Below are 20,947 nucleotides of genomic sequence, written 5' to 3' on the forward strand. Positions count from 1 at the left end.
AAGAGTCCATGTCTCATTGCGGATGAGAGCTTGATACTCCTGCTCCATGGCTTCTCTCCAATGAGGAATGCGCATAGCAGCTTGATACATGCGCGGCTCGGAGGAGGGATCCGCAAGGGCAGCAGTCATGCATATAGCGAACCAGGCAACCGTATCGTCATGACATTGCTTAGGCTGAAAAATGCCACTACGGCTGCGCGTATGTGGACGTAGAGCAGCAGCCGGAGCCATCAAAGTTGTTGGTGACGACGGAGAGGCAGCAGAAGAGCCCGCAGCAGGAGCCAAGCTGGGCGAAGGCGACTCCACGGTGTCAGGCGACGTCTGCGTTGGCGACGGCTGCAACGCCACGGTGCCAGGCAAGCCAGGCGGCTCGGGAGGTGACCCAGGGCCAGGCGAGCCGGGCGACTCGGGAGTCCCGGAGCCGGGCGACGGGCCAGGAGAGGCCGGCCCCGGAGACAGCGGCCCGGCCACCAGGGCGAGGCAAGGGCGGGGAAAACCGGCCCAGGCGCGGTCGGCGTGACTGGTGTCACGGGCCGAGCGGGCGACGAGGCCGGCCCAGACGATAAGGCGGCCAGCAGCAGAGGACCATCACGTGATCGTGCATGGGTACGAGACCCAAGGCCATGCAGCGGTGCCATGCGATCGACGTGAACACCTGGGGGTGCCGACAACGAAGGCAAGGGTGACGAAGAAGGTGACGGCGCCTCTAAAATCTCCAAGCGAGCCCCACGTCCAGTGCCTGCACCATGGTTAGGCAACAATATAGGAGAATATGCAACATCATCAAATTGGTCAGAGGCAATAGAGGATGAATGCATAGATGGTGGATCATCGGTGGACACGGGAAGTTTGGCAAAGGGAAAAACATGCTCATCAAACACGACATCCCGAGATATATAAACACGATTAGTGGGAATATGAAGACATTTATATCCTTTATGAAGAGAGCTGTAACCAAGAAAAACACACTTCTTGGAGCGAAACTCAAGCTTGCGCTTGTTATATGGACGGAGATGCGGCCAACAAGCGCACCCAAAAACCTTAAAGAAGGTGTAATCGGGTTGTTCATTAAGGAGAACTTCAATGGGAGTCTTCATGTTTAAAACACGGGGGGAGTACGGTTGATGAGAAAACATGCAGTGGTGAAAGCATCACTCCAAAACCGAAACGGAACAGATGCATGGGCCAAAAGAGTAAGACCAGATTCAACAATGTGACGATGCTTACCTTGTACTGAACCATTCTGCTGATGTGTATGTGGACATGCTAAATGGTGAGCGATCCCAAGCGACTGAAAAAAGGAGTTGCGATACTCGCCCCCCAGTCCGACTGAACATGAACAATTTTGTGCTTGAGAAGGCGTTCAACATGTTTTTGAAGCTGAAAAAAATGTCGAACACATCATATTTACGTTTAATAAGATAAAGCCAGGTAAAGCGACTATAAGCATCAACAAAACTGATAAAATAATTGTGACCACTGACAGAAGTCTGAGCAGGACCCCATACATCTGAAAACACAAGTTCTAAAGGATGTTTCACCTCACGACTGGACTCCGAAAAAGGATAACTCTTCCCCTGCCGACAAGCATCACACGCTGCTACATCTTTATTACTAGACACGCTAGGAAAATCATGACGACGCAAAACATGATGGACAATAGGTGTGGTCGGGTGACCAAGACGAGCATGCCACTGTGACGGAGATACCCGAACTCCACTGAAAACGCGAGCGACGCCAGGATGCTCCAGACGGTAGAGGCCATGGCACAGCCGCCCACTAAGAAGAATGTCCCTCGTGCCCCGATCCTTAATAAAAAGATCAAAATGATGAAATTCACAAAGCACATTATTATCACGTGTGAGTTTAGGAACTAAAAGAAGATTACGTGTCACAGATGGAACTCTAAGAACATTGCGAAGCTGAAGACTCCTATTGGCATGTCTAGTGAGAAGAGATGCTTGACCAATATGAGAGATGTGCATGCCTGCTCCATTGGCGGTGTGGATCTTGTCGGAGCCATGATAGGATTCACGAGTGTGAAGCTTCCCCATCTTGCTTGTCAGGTGCTCCGTCGCCCCAGAGTCCATGTACCAGTGAGGATCGATGGAGTAGGACTGAGTGTGCCCCTGTTGCTTCGGCGGCGCCGGACGATCAGCCATGGCAACCTGACGAGAAAAGTTGCGTGTGTCCTTGCCGTCATTGCCAAGACCAAGAAAACTCCGCTGAAAGCGTTTGTGGCACTTGGAGGACCAGTGCCCCTCAATGCCACACAGCTGGCACACGCGTCGACCACCGGCCCCTGGTAGAGTTGCGGACGCGGGGGGAGCCAAAGATGATGAAGCAGGGGGCGGCCCCTTGGACGAGTTGAGGCCCCGTGGACGAGTTGCAGCCCCCCTTAGTGGCGGCATTCGCGGAGAGGGAGCCGTGACTGCCTTGGAGCGGCACGCCTCGACACGCTGCTTAGTGAGGAGAAGGCGGGAGTAGACCTCATGTGCCATCATGGGAGTCGAGTTGCCCCGTTCGTTGATGATCTCGACCAAAGCATCATACTCCTCGTCGAGCCCGTTGACAATGAAGGAGTTGAACTCGGAGTCAGTGAGCGGCTGGCCAATGGAGGCCAACGTGTCAGCAAGGCCCTTGACCTTGTTGTAGAACTCCGTGGCCGTGGAGTCAAGTTTCTCGCACTCGCCCAGCTGACGACGGAGCGCAGAGACACGAGCCCGAGACTGCGTCGCAAACGAGCACTCAAGGATGGTCCATGCCTCATGAGACGTCTTGGCGAAGACAACAAGCCCGGCGACAGCCGGAGAGCGACCCCTGGATGGAGGAGAGGTTCGCCTGGTCCTGCCCCGTCCAAACGCGATGGGCCGGATTGTAGACCGGACCATGCACGCTGTCCACCAGTGGGGGGGGGGGGGCGCAAGGAGGAGAGCCGTCGACGTAGCCGAGCAGGTAGTGGCTCCCCAGGAGCGGGAGAACCTACGCACGCCAGAAGATGTAGTTGCCGGCTGACAGCTTGATGGCGATGAGGTGGCCGAAGTGGAACGGCGGCGGCGGTGATGATCCCATCGAGGAGGCTGCCTGGGGCGCGAGGACCATGGAGGTAGTCGGGGGTACCGGGGTTGCGGCCGAAGGCGGCGCGGGGGCAGACGGCGTCGCGGCCGGGGCCGATGCCGCAAGGCCCGCCATCAAGGCGGACTCAGGCGGCCCTCGGTACAGCGGCGGGACGAGGCCCGCACCAGGGGAGACAGACGACGCGGCGCCTGTGTGGACCGCGAGCTCATGGCCGAACGACGACGCTGCCGGTGGTGTCGAGAAGAACGAGCCAACGCTCCGTGTGCCGAGCGGAGATGGGACGGCAGACGCATCCAGCGGGCGGGACAAGAGCGCCGCGAGGGAGGCCGGCAGAAACCCCGCAGAGGTGGAACCGAAGGTGGAAGGACTCGTCATGGCAGCGACGTGATTGGGTGAAGGCACGATCGGGGCGGCGGCGGTGATGGCGGCGGCGGCGGCGGTGCCAGGGGTTTAGGGTTTAGCAGAAACGATCGTAACCATGCGTGATACCATGTAAGACAATAGATTTTGGGGGAACTGACACAACCCTCTAGGGGTGGCCTATCACATATATATAATGAGGTGATATACAACGTTACAATATACACGTGTAAATACAGAGGCAACATAGTCTAACACTATGCCGGAACTCCATCGACTACATCCAGATGGACGAACTTAAAACAATCGGAGCCCGAAAGACAAACTCGAAGAAGAAGCTTCGCACCAGCAACAACTAAAAAACCTTAACCTAAACTACTAGCCGGAGCAGAGACACTGAGATTTTCCTTTCTGCCACCGACCGTCGGAGCGGCAGGCAGAGGGGAGGTGGATCCTCGAGCTCATCAGCAAAGTCTAAAGGAAGAGTTTACCCTAACTGCCAAGGGACATGGAAAGAAAGCTAAAGACCTATTACACCTTTACCCTACCCCTATGAGCACCTCCGAAAGATTGAGCCGGCATATCATCTTGAAATTTACGAAGTCACCGTAGTCACCTCGTCGTCGATGGGAACGTCTCCTCCCACTGAATGCGCATCGCTGGAAATCCTGAAATAAATCCAGAAATAAATGCGAGCATCAGGACTTGAACACTGGTGGGCTGAGGATACCACAGTCCCTCTAACCATCCAACCACAGGTTGGTTCGCCAATTTTCAGTGAAAATTAGTATGTAAACCTTATGTGTATGCTTGGGTAACAGTTTCCCACGCAATGCCGGAGCATGACGAAAATTGTAGAACGTGACAAGGATGGACCAATAACTTGCAAAATGGGCTATTGCTGTTTTTTGGCAAATTTGCATCATTTTTTCTAAATTTTCTTGCCCTTTCCATTCATATGCCTCAAGTTGGATCTTTCGGAAAAATACAGATGCCTTAGGTTGGATCCATTAACATTCTTGGGCAAGGTCATCGGGGCAAGGCGGTTCTCTGGATCTCATGCTTGTCGACTGGGAGCTTTGGAAGTAGAGAAACATTTGGGTCAGGCTCAACAAATTCGCCTTATTGATGATGGTGGTGGCGATCATCAAGAGTGAAGCCAAGAATTAGGCCATCATCGAGGCCAGGCATTTGAGTGTATTGATGTCGCGAGAGTAAGCTTTGTATTTTCCTATCCAGGTGTTGGGCCTCCTCAAAATAATTAATGTACGCTTCTTAATTTATAAAGAAGATAAGGAAAAACTTTTGCCTCCATTTCTAAATCTAAAAGAAAAAAAAGTAGAAGGGGGCTATATCCGCAATCTGACACTCCATTGAGGATTCATGAGCCCTTCTCAATCTTCTTATCCTGATTCCTGCCCCCCTAAGCTTACCTTTCCACTCATATGGCTCAGATTGCAACTTACCGAAGAAACAGATGCCTTAAGTTATAAAATGGAAGTAAGTTGCATCAAGTTTCGAACGAAAAGAGAAGAAGAAGAAGAAGAAGAAGAAGCAGAAGAGATGCATGGTAGCACTTCAGGGTCAAGGAAAAGACCTGCACACAAGCAAGACGAATCACCTAGTAGGTAAGAGTAGACTATATGACCCACGGATATATATATTTCAGCATGCTGTCGGCAAGGCAAGGTGAGGTATCCATTCCTTTCCTTCATCCCCATCGCAAATATGGTATATCTTTCGTCTCACGTCCTCCTCAAATCAAATAGTAAAATTCTCACGTCTATATATACATATATGAATGTATCCAAGGTGCAATCCAACCACCACTCGGCTCGCATTCAAGCAACAATAGGAGGAAGTGCAAAAGCAAAGCAAGAGATGGAGGCGGCTGGGTATCGCTCCCGCATCGTGGCTGAAGTCGACCCCCGCAGTGAATGGGTTCATGGGGACGAGTTCGACACGCTCATCGTCAACGTCTCAGGTATACCGTTGCTGCTTTTCCAACCATTTCTGCGGGAACTGAATCCACTCGTTCCAAACATGTTCTGCCATATTGACACGCATGCCGCCGTTGCAGGATTCACCAGGGACCAGCTCAAGGTCCAGGTGGAGCCGTCGGGGAGCCTCAAGATCAGCGGCGAGCGCGCCCTCAACGGCGGCCGCCAGTGGTGCCACTTCCTCAAGCGGTTCGACCTCCCCGGCGCCTGCGACGCCGCGGCGATCAAGGTCCAGCTCGACAAGGGCGTCCTCTACGTCCAGGTGCCCCGTTCCACGGACGACAGCCAAGAGGACGCGCTGCGAGAAGAGGAGGACGCTGGCGCGTTCTGGAGCGGCGGCCACACGGCGGCGTGGCGGGCCGATGAGCACCCGGCGTGGCGTCTGGCCAAGAGCCTGGGCGAGCACCGATACGTCGTCCTGAACGTCGTGCTCGCCGTCGTGCTCCTCTGGCTCGTCGCGTTCTCCAACAGCAAGCAGAGCGGTGGGCAGATCAAGAACGAATGAGGCAAGCAATACACATGCACGCACAGCGGGACAGTCGTACAACACAACAGATCGATGTAAATAGGCAGGATTTGGAACGCGGGAATTTTCAAATCCAAGTCTCAAGATATCAAGCACCATCGGATATAAAGACATACTACTACTACACATGGTCCCACTTTATTGGCTCTGTATCAAGTTCTTGCATTGATGATCTGAAAGAGTTCAATGTAACCACAGAATATATCGTTTAAGGTCCATAAAACTTGCACGCCAACTTGTGATTAGCTCATGACCTCATGTCGTCGCATGTGTCTGGACATACGGTCCTAGTTTGAGAAACACACGATCTCCAACAGAGAAAATGTGGTCTTGCTTACCTGTTTACGCTTTCATGTGCTGTTGAGTCCTCAATAAGTGTTGTCTGATGGATCCAGTCACGACTTTCCATGAAGCAAACCATTGTTGTAGGTCAAGAGTAGCTACAGTATATGAATATGAAATGCCAAAGTATCTGGGTTGTTGTCCATACACCACCTTCAAAGGAGAGGTTCCAAGTGATGAATGCTAGTTAGTGTTGTACCAAACCTTTTGCTCCACTTATTTGGATGCGCAATCATGAAGCATTTCAAACAACACTAAATTTTCAGAATAGAAAGTTCACCTGGAGTAATGAAAAGGACTTCCCGACTTTGGTTGCTTTAGACAAAGTCTTCCACAACCATGCTTGGGATAGCTTGTTCCCCAGCCTCCTCCTACATGCTACATCCCCTGTTGTGTCTGATCACTACCCACTGGTGCTCTCCAATGCCAGTGCGCCGCTGAGACAAAGCAAAGTTCAGATTCGAGGGGTTTTGGCCAACGTTCTCAAGGTATAAGAAGGCAGCCTCTGAAGCTTGGAACAAACATGTTCGTGCATAGTGCGCAACTGCGCATTCAAAAATACAAAGTTGTTGCGCATGGCGAAAGGGCTCAAATCCCGGAGCAAGGAGCTTTTTACCGACGCCAAGGTGCAATTTCACATGGCACAAGAATTGGTCATGTGTCTAGATGTTGCTCAACACGTACATGCTCTCATTGCTCCTGAAGTTGTTCTACACAAAAATCTGAAGTTGCCCTATTGGGCTTGGTGGTAATAGAGCGCGCTAGGAAGCGTCGGGGTGCTCACATATAAACTGGCTGAGGGCTGGGGATGCTAGCACGACCTTCTTCCGTGCAAAGATCAATTCAAGAAGATGGAAAAACTTTATCCATTCCTTGCGCAAGAATGGCACCCTGGTTGCAACCCATCGGGAGAAGGAAGAGGTGATCAACAACCGTTTCTTCCACATTCTGGGAAATAAGGCTGAATGTGGCTGCTCGATCAATTGGAAGCCACTTCAATTACCGCAACTCCAAGATGATGGCATGGATATCCCTTTCTTGAAAGAAGAGGTTTGGCGCACAATAAATTTATCCCCTACTGACATATCACCGGGCCTCGATGGTTTCTCGAGGATCTTCTTCAGAACCTACTGGTCCATCATCATGGGTGACGTTCTTCGCGCACTACACCAATTCTACAACTTGCAGAGTGTTCATTTCCAATCATTAAACTATGCCATGGTGGCACTGATCCCAAAGATCGCTGGTCCCTCTGAAATTGGACACTTCCAACCATTAGTTCACTCCACTCCTTTGCTAAGCTGATCTCCAAGATTCTCTCTCTCCGGCTAGCCCAAAGTTAAATAACCTGATCTCGCCGGCCCAGAGTGCCTTTTTAAAACCCGCCGCATTCATTGTAGCTACCTTTACATCAGAATTTGCGATTGAAGCCTTCACATGAAAAAAATGATTTCCAAGATGCACATTGCTAGAGTGTTCAACTCCATCTCGTAGGAATTTCTGCTTGATCTTCTGGAGAAGATTGATTTTAGCTTTCAATGGCATGACTGGATATCCCTCCTCCTGCGACCGACCTCCACTCGATTCCTACTGGAGGGGTGCAGGGTGAGCCAATCAAGCACACACGAGGGTTGCATCAGGGCGACCCCCTGACCCGTTCTTATTCATTCTTGCCATGTATCCACTACACCGGTTCCTCGAGGAGGCGGAAAATTTGGGATACCTATCACCTTTGACGAGAAAAGAAATGAAGCTGAGGCCGAGTTTGTATGCGAATGATGTGATTTTCTTCTCTAACCCATGCAAAGAAGAAGTGGCCTGCCTACTAGATATCCTTGAACAATTTGGTAGGGCAAGGGACTGAAGATAAACCCCAACAGTGGCTGTTATCCGCTGCCATAACCTGAACTTGGATGATGTGCTTCACGGATTTGCTAGCAGTCACATAGGTTTGCCCATCACTTACATGGGTCTGCCAATCACTTTGGGAAGGCTGAAAAAGGTGCACTAGTAGTTAATCTTTGATTGTATCAAGGTAAGGTTCGCAGTTTGGAAAAGTAGGCTGATGAAGAATGTTGGTAGATGCGCTCTTGTCCGTTCCGTGATCACATCAATCCCTATCTCCGCTCTGGCAGCAACCCAGGCGAACCTAGGACTGATTAAGGACGTCGACAAAATTTGCAGAAAGTTCCTATGGGCTTAGGAGGGCGAGCCCACTAGGGGGAAGTGCAAGATTAATTGGCGATCAAGTTGCTCGTCAGTTAACCTGGGAAGGCTAGGCATACACGACACTGACAAAATTTCTCGAGCTCTTTGCCTATGTTGGTTGTGTCTATCTTGGTCTGAACCACAACAACTGTGGGTGGGCTCATCTCTCCCCTGGGATGAGCGGGCCTGCAACCTTTTCGCTTCTGCAATCAAGGTCACCATTAGCAACAGTGAGACTGCCCTTTTCCGGGAATCCACCTGGCTAGGGGCAGCCCTTCTGCGCATGTTGGCGCCTTCATTGTTCGTACGTTCTAGGTGCAAGCATAAATCAGTGTGAGAGGCACTACATGACAACAGATCTACTCAAGACGTTAGGAGACTGCCATTGTCAACCGCAAACACTCCTGAATTACCCTACATTTGGAATTTGATTAGGGCTTCCAACATCGGGCTGACTGCTGACATACCGAACACGATCACTTGGAATACGACCACCACGAGATGCTATAGATTGCAATTTGCTTCAAGAGCAACTGATACGTCTCTGTCGTATCTACTTTTCCAAACACTTTTGCCCTTGTTTTGGACTCTAACTTGCAGGATTTGAATGGAACTAACCCGGACTGACGCTGTTTTCAGCAGAGTTGCCATGGTGTTATCTTTGTGCAGCAACAAAAGTTCTCGGAATGACCTGAAACTTCACGGAGATTATTTTTGGAAATAATAAAAAATACCGGCGAAAGAATCAAGGCCAGGGGGCCCACATCCTGTCCACGAGGGTGGGAGGCGCGCCTGCTCCCCTGGGCGCGACCCCTGCCTTGTGGGCCCCCTGGTGCTCCACCGACCTCAACTCCAACTCTATATATTCACGTTCGGGGAGAAAAAAATCAGAGAGAAGGATTCATCGCGTTTTACGGTACGGAGCTGCCACCAAGCCCTAATCTCTCTCGGGAGGGCTGATCTGGAGTCCGTTTGGGGCTCTGGAGAAGGGAATCCGTCGCCGTCATCATCATCAACCATCCTCCATCACCAATTTCATGATGCTCACCGCCGTGCGTGAGTAATTCCATCGTAGGCTTGCTGGACGGTGATGGGTTGGATGAGATTTATCATGTAATCGAGTTAGTTTTGTTAGGGTTTGATCCCTAGTATCCACTATGTCCTGAGATTGATGTTGCTATGACTTTGCCATGCTTAATGCTTGTCACTAGGGTCCGAGTGCCATGATTTCAGTTCTGAACCTATTATGTTTTCATGAATATATGTGAGTTCTTGATCCTATCTTGCAAGTCAATAGTCACCTACTATGTGTTATGATCCGGCAACCCCGAAGTGACAATAATCGGGACCACTCCCGGTGATGACCATAGTTTGAGGAGTTCATGTATTCATTATGTGTTAATGCTTTGGTCCGGTACTCTATTAAAAGGAGGCCTTAATATCCCTTAGTTTCCAATAGGACCCCGCTGCCACGGGAGGGTAGGACAAAAGATGTCATGCAAGTTCTTTTCCATAAGCACGTATGACTATATTCGGAATACATGCCTACATTACATTGATGAATTGGAGCTAGTTCTGTGTCACCCTATGTTATAACTGTTGCATGAATAATCACATCCGGCATAATTCTCCATCACCGATCCAATGCCTACGAGCTTTTCACATATTGCTCTTTGCTTAGTTACTTTTCCGTTGCCACTCTTACAATCACTACAATACTACTACTGTTACTTTTGCTACCATTACCATTACTTCCATACTACTTTGCTACTAAATACTTTGCTGCAGATATTAAGTTATCCAGGTGTGGTTGAATGACAACTCAACTGCTAATACTTGAGAATATTCTTTGGCTCCCCTTGTGTCAAATCAATAAATTTGGGTTGAATACTCTACCCTCGAAAACCGTTGCGATCCCCTATACTTGTGGGTTATCTGCAACCCCCCTTCCCTGGTGAAAGGATCGATATTGTTGACTAGAGGGGGGAGGGGGTGAATAGGCAACTAACAATTTTTAGCTTTTCTTTACCAAATTAAACTTAGCATCAAAATAGGTTGTCTAGATGTGCAACTAGGTGAGCAACCTATATGATGCAACGACAACAAGCACACAAGCAAGCAAGGGATACAACACAATAAAAGCTTGCACAAGTAAAGGTAAGAGATAACCAAGAGTGGAGCCGTTGGAGATGAGGATGTGTTACCGAAGTTCCTTCCCTTTGAGAGGAAGTACGTCTCCGTTGGAGCGGTGTGGAGGCACAATGCTCCCCAAGAAGCCCCCTAGGGCCACCATATTCTCCTCACGCCCTCACACAATGCGAGATGCCGTGATTCCACTATTGGTGCCCTTGAAGGCGGCGGCCGAACCTTTACAAACAAGGTTGGGGCTATCTCCACAACTTAATTGGAGGCTCCCAACGACACCACGAAGGTTCACCACAATGGAATATAGCTCCGCGGTGACCTCAACCGTCTAGGGTGCTCAAACACCCAAGAGTAACAATATCCGCAAGGGATTAGTGGGGGGGAATCAAATTTCTCTTGGTGGAAGTGTAGATCGGGGCCTTCTCAACCAATCCCTAGAAAATCAACAAGTTTGATTGGCTAGGGAGAGAGATCGGGTGAAAATGGAGCTTTGAGCAACAATGGAGCTTGGGGAGGGAAGAGGTGGTCTTCTTGGGGAAGAAGACGCCCTTTATATAGTGGGCGAAAAGATCCAACCGTTACCCCCCTCACTGAGCCCGCGCGGCGCGGTACTACTGCACACAACCGTGGTACTACCGCAAAGGGGTGCGGTACTACTGCTGCAGGGCGCGGTACTATCGCTTGCGCAGTAGTGACCAGACGAGGACCTGTTGCACAGGGCAACGAGCGGTGCTACCGAGCTCCCCTATGGTACTACCATAAGGCAGGGCTCAGCTGGCACTGGAGATGCACGGAATAAATAAATTACTTCCGTAAGTACTTCCACTGAGTTTTGAGTGAAGGAAATATGCTAGAGGCAATAATAAAGTTGTTATTTTATATTTCCCTATATCATGATAAATGTTTATTATTCCTGCTAGAATTGTGTTAACCGAAAACTTGATACATGTATGGATACATAGACAAAACACCATGTCCCTAGTAAGCCTCTACTAGACTAGCTCGTTAATCAAAGATGGTTAAGTTTCCTAACCATAGACATGTGTTGTCATTTGATGAACGGGGTCACATCATTAGGAGAATGATGTGATGGACAAGACCCATCCGTTAGCTTAGCATGTTGATCGTTTAGTTTTATTGCTATAGCTTTCTTCATGTCATATACATATTCCTTTGACTATGAGATTATGCAACTCCCGGATATCGGAGGAATAACTTGTGTGCTATCAAACGTCACAACGTAACTGGGTGATTATAAAGATGCTCTACAGGTATCTCCGAAGGTGTTTGTTGGGTTGGCATAGATCGAGATTAGGATTTGTCACTTCGAGCATCGGAGAGGTATCTCTGGGCCCTCTCGGTAATGCACATCATAATAAGCCTTGCAAGCAATGTGACTAATGAGTTAGTTGAGGGATTATGCATTGCGGAACGAGTAAAGAGACTTGCCGGTAACGAGATTGAACTAGGTATGAAGATACCGACGATCGAATCTCGGACAAGTAACATACCGATGAAAAGGGCATAACATATGTTGTCATTGCAGTTTGACCGATAAACATCTTCGTAGAATATGTAGGAACCAATATGAGCATCCATGTTCCATTGTTGGTTATTGATCGGAGATGTGTCTTGGTCATGTCTACATACTTCTCGAACCCGTAGGGTCCACACGCTTAACGTTCGATGACGATTTGTATTATGAGTTATATGTTTTGGTGACTGAAGATTGTTCGGAGTCCCAGATGAGATCATAGACATGACGAGGAGTCTCGAAATGGTCAATAGGTAAAGATTGATATATTGGACGATAGTATTCGGACATCGGAATGGTTTCGGAGTGTTTTGGGTATTTATCGGAGTACCGGGAGGTTACCGGAACTCCCCGTGGTAAGTAATGGGCCACGTGGGCCATAGGGGAGAGGCAAGACCCCCATGGGGTGTCCGAATTGGACAAGGGGAGGGGGCGCGACCCCCCTTTCCTGCTCCCTCTCCCTCTCCTTCCCCCTTTCCCCCTTCGATAGAAGGAAGGGGGGGGATAGGACTATGAGTCCAAGTGGGTTTCCGCCCACTTGGGGCGCCCCCTATGCTGGCCTCCTTCCCTCTCCCTCCTTTATATATGGGGGAAGGGGGCATCTCTAAGTACATCAATTGTTTCTTATCCGTGTTGTTGAGGATATAACCATTAGAGTCACCCGCCCAGGAGGGGCCGGGTTACGTCATAATGGTCATCACGCGAAGCCCAGTACCAAACTAGAAGACGGCGGGTCAATAATGGGCTTAAGACCCGGAGATGGCTTAAGGCCCGTAGTGATAACCGCCGTTATGGTGAAACTTGTAGTGTAAGGCAAGAATAGTTAAGAGTCCGAGCCGAACACTGTTATGAGCCGGCCGGGACTCTGAGAGCCGTTGGGCGTCAACCTTTCTATATAAAGGGACGACCTGGCGGCGGTTTAGGGACAAGCAAGACCAAATCGATAACCAGGCAGGACGGTTTAGCTCCTGGTCGTCGAAACCCTAATCAATACCACCTCAACTGGACGTAGGCTTTTACCTTCACCGCAAGGGGCCGAACCAGTATAACCCTTGTGTTCCTTGTCCCGTTTAACCCCTTTAAGCTTCCTAGCTGCGATGGCTCCACGACTAAGTCCTTGCATGAGGACATCTGGCGTGACAATTCCACGGCGCCCACCGTGGGGCCAGCGCACGGTGGATTTGAGTTCTTGAAGGGCAGCTTTGAAGGGCTCAAGGGATACGCTATGGGCCGGATGACCAAGAGTCGTCGCGGCAAGCTCTACATCGACGATGCAAACTGGGGCCCCGACGCCGGCTCAATCGAGTACGGGTACCGGGTCCCCCTCGGCGGAATCCATGTCTTCGTTGGCAAGATTGGAGAGCCGGGCCCTGAGCCGGATCTCTGCGCCGATCTCATCGAGACGGCTCAGCGTGCACGACCTGCCTGGGCTCTACCTGCCTTGAAGCATGCTTTCGTGGGATGTGTCCTTGGAGGACTCTCTGAAGGATCTGGATCTGGTGATGAGACGGCCGCCGGCTCTGACGGCGAGTCGTCTACGGATGAGTCAAACTCGTTGTATCAACTTCAAGATGGCATGCTCAGGGGTTGTTCCGATGGCGACAGCATTCCGGACCCCCTTTGAGCCGCCGAGCCGGGTTGGAATCTTCATGGCCGACGCAAAACCTGTTCAAAACCCCGCCGCCGGGTCAGGAAGCCCTGTGCCCTCGCCGGCTCAGGTACTGATGGATCTCACAGACGAGATGACGGTCCTGTTGACCGCTAGGGTTGCCCCGGCGGATCAAGTTCAGCATGACGCGGAGGTGGCACAGTTAAAGTTGGATCTAGCAAAAGGCAAGGAGGATCTGGCGGCGGAAGGGATCAGGATGGCTGCAGAGAGGGCGGCTCTCGACGCCTAGACTCAGCTGATCCAGGCACAGTCCTTCCGGCTCACGATGGATCAAAACGCGTCCAATGAGGTCATGAGAAGGAGGCATCAAAAGGCCCAATCTCGACTCCCTCTGGTTTACGATCCTCGAAACCTCTTCAACACACCTGGTGCAGGGCCCAGTAACCCGCCAGAGGTCACGATGCCCGGTACTGGAACACCAATTCAGCCCCAAGTGATGGGGCCTCCCCGGGTTAACGCTGCCCTGCCTCAGTACGTGCCAATACCACCGGGTCATTATGCCAACCCGTTGGAAAACATGGTCGCCGCGGCGGCGCGGCTGGCGGCTCTCCCAATTGACGGTGACTCTCCAACGGCGGTTGAAACCCGTCGGGTCAGAGAACTCCTTCAGACGGCTCTGGCGCAGCAAGAGGCATATTCTTATAGCCGGGATAGGATTCATTCAACCCCTCATCCAGGCCGGAGCCCGAGTTATAGCAGACACATGGTCTCAGTGACCGGCTCAAGTAATGTCCGACGCCATGACTTGCCTCCGGGCCACGGCCCGGCTCATAACGGAGCCTTTCACGCGGTAGACCAAGACAGAGCACGGCAAGAGGCGGAGCAGGTGCCTCAGTTGACGGCTTACCAGCCACCCCCGGCTTATCCGACGGCTTCCATCGACGTGGGTATACCTACGAGGACTGGAGGTGTCCCTTGTCTGGTGCCGGCTCTCCGCAATGAACGTCTGCCCAAGGATTTCAAAGGGCCTAGGAAGGTGCCTAATTACACGGCTGATTTACAACCCGGAGCCTAGATCGAGAGTTACGAGATGGCCATGGAGTTGCTGGAGGTCAGCGAAGCGGCAATGGCCAAATACTTCACCATGATGTTAGATGGGACTGCCCGCACTTGGTTGAAAGGGCTGCCACCGAATTCTATCGGGTCTTGGGCTGAGCTGAAAGCCCGGTTCATCCAAAACTTCAAAGATACCTGTAGGCAGTCTATGTCAATTGTGGATTTGACTAACTGTAAACAGTAGGAGGGTGAGTCTACAACCCATTGGGTTCGCCGGGTCAAAGAGATAATACATTCATCTGATAAGATGGATGCTGGCTCTGCAGTCTTAATGTTGGAGCAGAATTGTCATTTCATGCCCCTGAAGATGAAACTCGGGCGGCTCAAGCGCGATTGCAATGATATGGGTACGCTTATGGCGGCTCTCGTCAAGTACGCCGACTCTGATAGTACCAAGGACCCCGTGTCGGATGATGAAAGGACAGGGAAGGGAAAGAAGAACGGCAATGGCAAGGGTCCTCAGCATAACCCGGCGAACCAAGGAGGTAGCAAGCGTAAGGCTGATGGCAGCATAGAGTTTGTGGCCAACGCCAGCTCACAGGGTAACAACCAGCAACGTAAGGGGAGGCCACCTCCCCGAGCCGGTGGGTCAGGCCCGACGCTTGAGCAGTTGTTGAATGAGCCTTGTCCAAGGCATGGCTCTAGGGAGAAGCCAGCTACTCATCTATGGAAAGATTGCACAATCATGAAGGCCTTTAAGAATTCCAATGCCTTTAATGGCAACAATGGCTCGGGCGGCGGCTCAGGCGCCGGCGGCTTTCATGGCCCGGGCGGCGGCTCAAATTCCAATCCCCAGAATGTTCAAGGGGCTTTAATCAGCAGTCCGGCCAGGGTCATCAACAGCAGCAGGGGGGATACTAGACCAATCCAAAGCATCTCAATGGTGGACAGTATCATGTGTTTACCACCAGTCTGTGCAAGCGAGATCAGAAGCTTCATAAGAGGGCTGTGAATGCTGTTGAGCCGGCGGTTCCACGCTATTTAAGATGGTCTGAGCAGCCTATTGTGTGGAGTAGGGAAGATCACCCTCCCCGGGTTGATAATCCGGGTCACCTGGCCCTGGTGGTGGCTCCTCAGGTGGGGGGATATAAGTTCACTGAAGTGCTCATGGACGGAGGCAGCAGCATCAACATCCTTTATTATGAGACTTTCCGTCGTATGGGATTGATTGATAAGAATCTTAGCCAGTCCAATACTGTTTTCCATGGTGTGGTGCCTGGTAAGTCGGCATATCCAGTTGGTAAGATCGAGCTGGAAGTGGCTTTTGGAGATGAGTACAACTACAGGGCGGAAAAGTTAACCTTTGAGGTGGTTAAGATAAGAAGTCCGTATCATGCTATATTTGGGCGGCCGGCTTACGCCAAGTTCATGGCACGGCCGTGTTACGTGTATTTACAGCTCAAGATGCCGGGTCACAATGGGACCATTATGGTTCATGGGAGCCGAAAGATAGCCTTGGAGTGTGAGGAAGGTGATGCGGCTTATGCAGAATCTGTTTGTGCAACAGAGGAGTTGAAGTTTTACAAGGACAATGTTGACCCGACAGATATGACATCTTTGAAAAAGCCGACCACGGAGCATGAGCCGGCAATGAAATTTAAGTCAGCTGATGAGACTAAACTTGTTGACTTCGTTCCAGGTGACTCATCTCAGCAGTTTAGCATCAGTGCCAATCTGGATCCGAAATAGGAAAGCGCGCTCATCGAGTTCATCCGTGAGAACAGGGACATTTTTGCATGGAAACCTTCTGACATGCCAGGTGTACCTAGAGAACTCGCTGAGCACACTCTCAATATTGATCCAAAGTTTAAGCAGGTCAGGCAATTCCTTCGGCGGTTTAATGAGGAGAGGCGGAAAGCCATTGGTGAGGAGGTGGCCCGGCTCTTGGCGGCCGGGTTTATTATTGAAGTTTTTCATCCAGAGTGGTTAGCTAACCCAGTACTCGTGCTCAAGAAGAACGGCACCTGGCGGATGTGTGTGGACTACACGGACTTAAACAAGGCTTGTCCGGCTGATCCTTTTGCTCTCCCCCGTATTGATCAAATCATTGATGCTACGGCGGGTTGTGAGCGCTTAAGTTTTTTGGATGCTTATTCTGGATACCATCAGATTAAAATGGCAGTTAAGGACCAGGAGAAGACGGCGTTCATCACTCCCTTTGGAGCCTTCTGTTATGTGTCTATGCCTTTTGGACTCAAGAGTGCACAGGCGACTTATCAGCGTTGTGTGCAGAATTGTCTTCATAACCAGATTGAGCGCAATGTTCATGCCTATGTGGATGATATCGTGGTTAAGTCCAGGGAGAAGGAGACCCTGGTAGATGATCTTAGAGAAACCTTTGATAATCTCCGGGTTTACAAGATGATGCTTAACCCGGCCAAGTGTGTTTTTGGTGTTCCCGCAGGCAAGCTCTTGGGTTTCCTGGATTCTAACAGAGGCATTGTAGCTAACCCGGAAAAGATCAAGGCAATCACCTCTCTGGCTAAGCCGGCGTGCATCAACGACATCCAGCGCCTGGCAGGCCGCATCGCTGCTTTGAGCCGGTTTATAAGCCGTTTGGGTGAAAAGGCCATGCCGTTGTACCAGTTGATGAAGAAAACAGATGACATTCTCTGGAATGATGCTGCTAATGCTGCTTTTGAGGATTTGAAGAGACAGCTGGCTGAGCCCCCAGTTCTTGCTGCTCCGGTTGACAAGGAGCCCTTATTACTGTATGTAGCTGCTAACACACGAGCCGTCAGTGTGGCTGTGGTGGTGGAGCGCAAGGAAGAGGGTAAGGAGTATCCGGTTCAGCGGCCGGTTTACTATGTCAGTGAAGTGCTCATTGTGTCCAAACTGCGGTATCCACATTGGCAGAAGCTTGTTTATGGTGTGTTCATGGCAAGCCGGAAGCTTAAGCATTATTTCTAGGGTCACCCCATCACTGTGGTTAGTTCTGCTCCCCTAGGAGATATCATCCAAAACAGAGAAGCCACATGAAGAGTGGCTGAGTGGGCTATAGAGCTTGGGCCTCATGGTCTGAAATATGTGCCACACACTGCTGTCAAATCTCAAGCATTGGTGGATTTCATCAACGATTGGACAGAGCTGCAGGTGCCTGAAGAGAAATCGGATAATACATACTGGACTATTCACTTCGACGGGTCTAGGCAATTGGAGGGCTCGGGGGCTGGAGTTGTATTAACTTCCCCTCGAGGTGACAAGTTTTGTTATGTGCTACGGTTGATGTTTCCCTGTACTAACAACGCGACTGAGTATGAGGCCTTGCTCCATGGTCTTCGGATGGCTAAGGAGATGAGCTTGAGCCGGGTAAGGTGCTTTGGCGACTCAGATTTAGTGGCTTAACAAGTGTCAGGAAAGTGGGATTCCAAGGACCCTCTCATGGTGGCTTATCGCCGTGAAGTTGATGCCATTGCTGGACACTTTCAAGGTTACCAAGTAGAGCACATCGATCGCAGGAAGAACGAGGCGGCTGATGCATTAAGCCGGCTGGGCTCTCAGCGAAAGCCGGTGCCGCCCAATACTTTCTTGGACATCTTGCATAACCCTTCTGTTAAGTTGCCTACAGAGGAAGACTTGGCTGTTCCTGACCCGGAGGCACAGTTGGTGGCGGCTCTCCACATCACCCCAGACTGGACAGTACCATACTTGGCTTACATGACCCGGGGAGATTTTCCTGAGGATGAAACTTTGGCCAGACAAATAACCCGGCGGTCTAAGTCAATGGTCATTATCAATGGCGAGCTGCATCGTCGCAGCGTTACTGGAACTTTCCAGCGTTGTGTTTCCCCTGAGGAGGGTCAAGAAATCTTACGTGAGATTCATGAAGGAGATTGTGGCCATCATGCCGGATCAAAATCTCTTGTGGCCAAGGCTTTTCGTCATGGTTTTTATTGGTTGACGGCTCATGCTGATGCGGAGGACTTGGTCAGTAAATGTGACGGTTGTCAGAGGTTCTCGCGACGGGCTCATGTGCCGGCTCAGGAGCTGAGGATGATTCCAATTACTTGGCCATTTGCGGTCTGGGGGCTTGATATGGTTGGGCCTTTTAAAAGGTCCAAGGATAAGAAGACCCACCTCTTGGTGGCAGTTGACAAGTTCACAAAGTGGGTGGAGGCGGAGCCAGTTAGCATGTGTGACGCGGCCACAGCAGTTCAGTTCATGAAAAGGGTGATATTTCGCTTTGGTTTTCCACACAGCATTATAACTGACAATGGTACCAATCTGTCTAAGGGCGCCATGGAGGAGTTTTGTCAACGAGAGCATATTCGACTTGATGTTTCATCAGTGGCTCACCCTCAATCCAATGGTCAAGCTGAGAGAGCTAATCAGGAGATTTTGAAGGGCATCAAGCCCCGGCTTTTGGTCCCTTTGCAAACGGACGCCAGGTTGTTGGGTGGAGGAGTTACCCTCTGTGTTATGGAGCATCAATACTACTCCTAACAGATCTACGGGTTACACGCCTTTCTTCATGGTTTATGGAGCGGAAGCAGTCCTCCCTAGCGACATCCGTCATGACTCGCCTCGAGTGGCGGCTTATGTTGAGGCGGATAATAAGCGGGCGCACCAAGATGCTCTTGACTTGTTGGACAAACAGCGTGATGTGGCAGCAGCTCGCTCGGCGATTTACCAACAAGACCTGCGCCGTTATCACAGCCGTCGGGTTAAGTCCCGGGTCTTCCAGGAAGGTGATCTGGTGCTCCGGCTCATCCAAGATCAAACAGATGCACACAAGTTATCCCCTCCTTGGGAAGGGCCCTTTGTGGTCACCAAGAACTTGCACAACGGGTCATACTATCTTATCGATGTTCGGGAGCACAAAGATTCACGCAACTCGGAAGAAGAGACCCGTCGGCCGTGGAACATAGCTCAGCTTCGGCCTTATTACACTTGAGCCACCGGCTCTCATAATGTACATATTTCTATAGCCATGTATATATTATGAAAAATAATAAAGCAGGACCTCTGTCCTTTTCTCCTCCAAAGGTAAACGTGTTATTTCCATTACAACATCACATGGTCACTTGGAGGTGGATCCGGCTTACGATCGTATTCGAATCTAGCCGTTAACAATATAGTCACCTGGGGGCTTCCTGTTCAAACATAGGTCGTATTCGAACCAAAGAGAACAAAGCTGTCGATACCCATTTGATTGGCAAATTGCCGAGCTCATTGGGGAGTTTTTCTTGATCATATTTGAATCATGGCTCAACCCCCTTTGGGAACCAACGTGGATCGTATTCGAATCAGCGTCGTTAAACAACTCTCAAGGTCATTTGGGGGCTTCCTGTTCAAACATGGGTCGTATTCGAACCAAAGAGAACATAGCTGTCGGTACCCTCTTGATCGGCAACGCCAAAGCCACTGGGGGTATATGATCGCATTCGAATCTTAGCTTAACCCCTTTGGGACGGTTCTCTGGTCGTATTCGAACCGGAAGCCCCTAAGTTTTGATTTTCTGATTTGCAACAAGTTCTTCTAGTCGTATCAACAGTGTGCAAGGGCGGTTCTTACTTCGCCGACTTAACTTTGATTCACAACGTTGATAGCTCATAATAAGCATTATTGATGCTGGTGAACCGGAGTTGAGATCTCAACCTCATTATTCGGGTTACATAAACCGGAAGTATACTTGAAGGCTTGTAAGTATGCTATTATGGTTACATCAAGGATATCATTGAGGGCCAGTCTTTGGTGACTTTGGTTCATATTCCGGGTTATACATACAGTCTATGATTCTCAGTGCGGTAAGCCGCCCAGAGACTTGTGATTTGTTTTCTATGCAGGATGGTTAAAGACAGTTCTTCAGACTTAAGGAAAATAAATAATCAATTATAACCCAGAGGAATATGAAGAAGCAGCTTAAATGGAGTTAAGCATTCAACACGTGCACGATGGCCCGACAAAATTAAGTGTTTGTCCTACTCTATTACAAGACTCCCCGAGTCCAAAAGGTGAGGCATTGTTTTAAGGTGTAACCATGAGCCGCCTAAAAGTCAAGGTGCTTGTTGGGTCAAAGCTTCCGGCTC

General features: G+C 50.3%; 1 protein-coding gene across 1 annotated transcript; it reads left to right on the forward strand.

Moving 5' to 3' along the window:
* The first annotated feature begins 5,225 nt into the window (after nt 1–5,225).
* LOC123167137 (uncharacterized) lies at nt 5,226–6,105 on the forward strand. The gene is made up of 2 exons (XM_044584972.1): nt 5,226–5,422; nt 5,519–6,105. Exons 1-2 carry the CDS (start codon nt 5,236–5,238, stop codon nt 5,941–5,943), a joined length of 612 nt encoding a protein of 203 aa, XP_044440907.1. The 5' UTR covers nt 5,226–5,235; the 3' UTR covers nt 5,944–6,105.
* Nucleotides 6,106–20,947: the final 14,842 nt, after the last annotated feature.

Source organism: Triticum aestivum, chromosome 1D, assembly GCF_018294505.1.
Source record: "Triticum aestivum cultivar Chinese Spring chromosome 1D, IWGSC CS RefSeq v2.1, whole genome shotgun sequence".
NCBI classification, from domain to species: domain Eukaryota; kingdom Viridiplantae; phylum Streptophyta; class Magnoliopsida; order Poales; family Poaceae; genus Triticum; species Triticum aestivum.

Excerpts from the sequence above, each read along its gene's own strand:
- LOC123167137 (XM_044584972.1), top strand. The coding sequence starts at position 5,236 with ATGAATGTATCCAAGGTGCAATCCAACCACCACTCGGCTCGCATTCAA. Across the intron at positions 5,423-5,518 it reads GCTCATCGTCAACGTCTCAG|GATTCACCAGGGACCAGCTC; the intron begins GTATACCGTTGC and ends CCGCCGTTGCAG.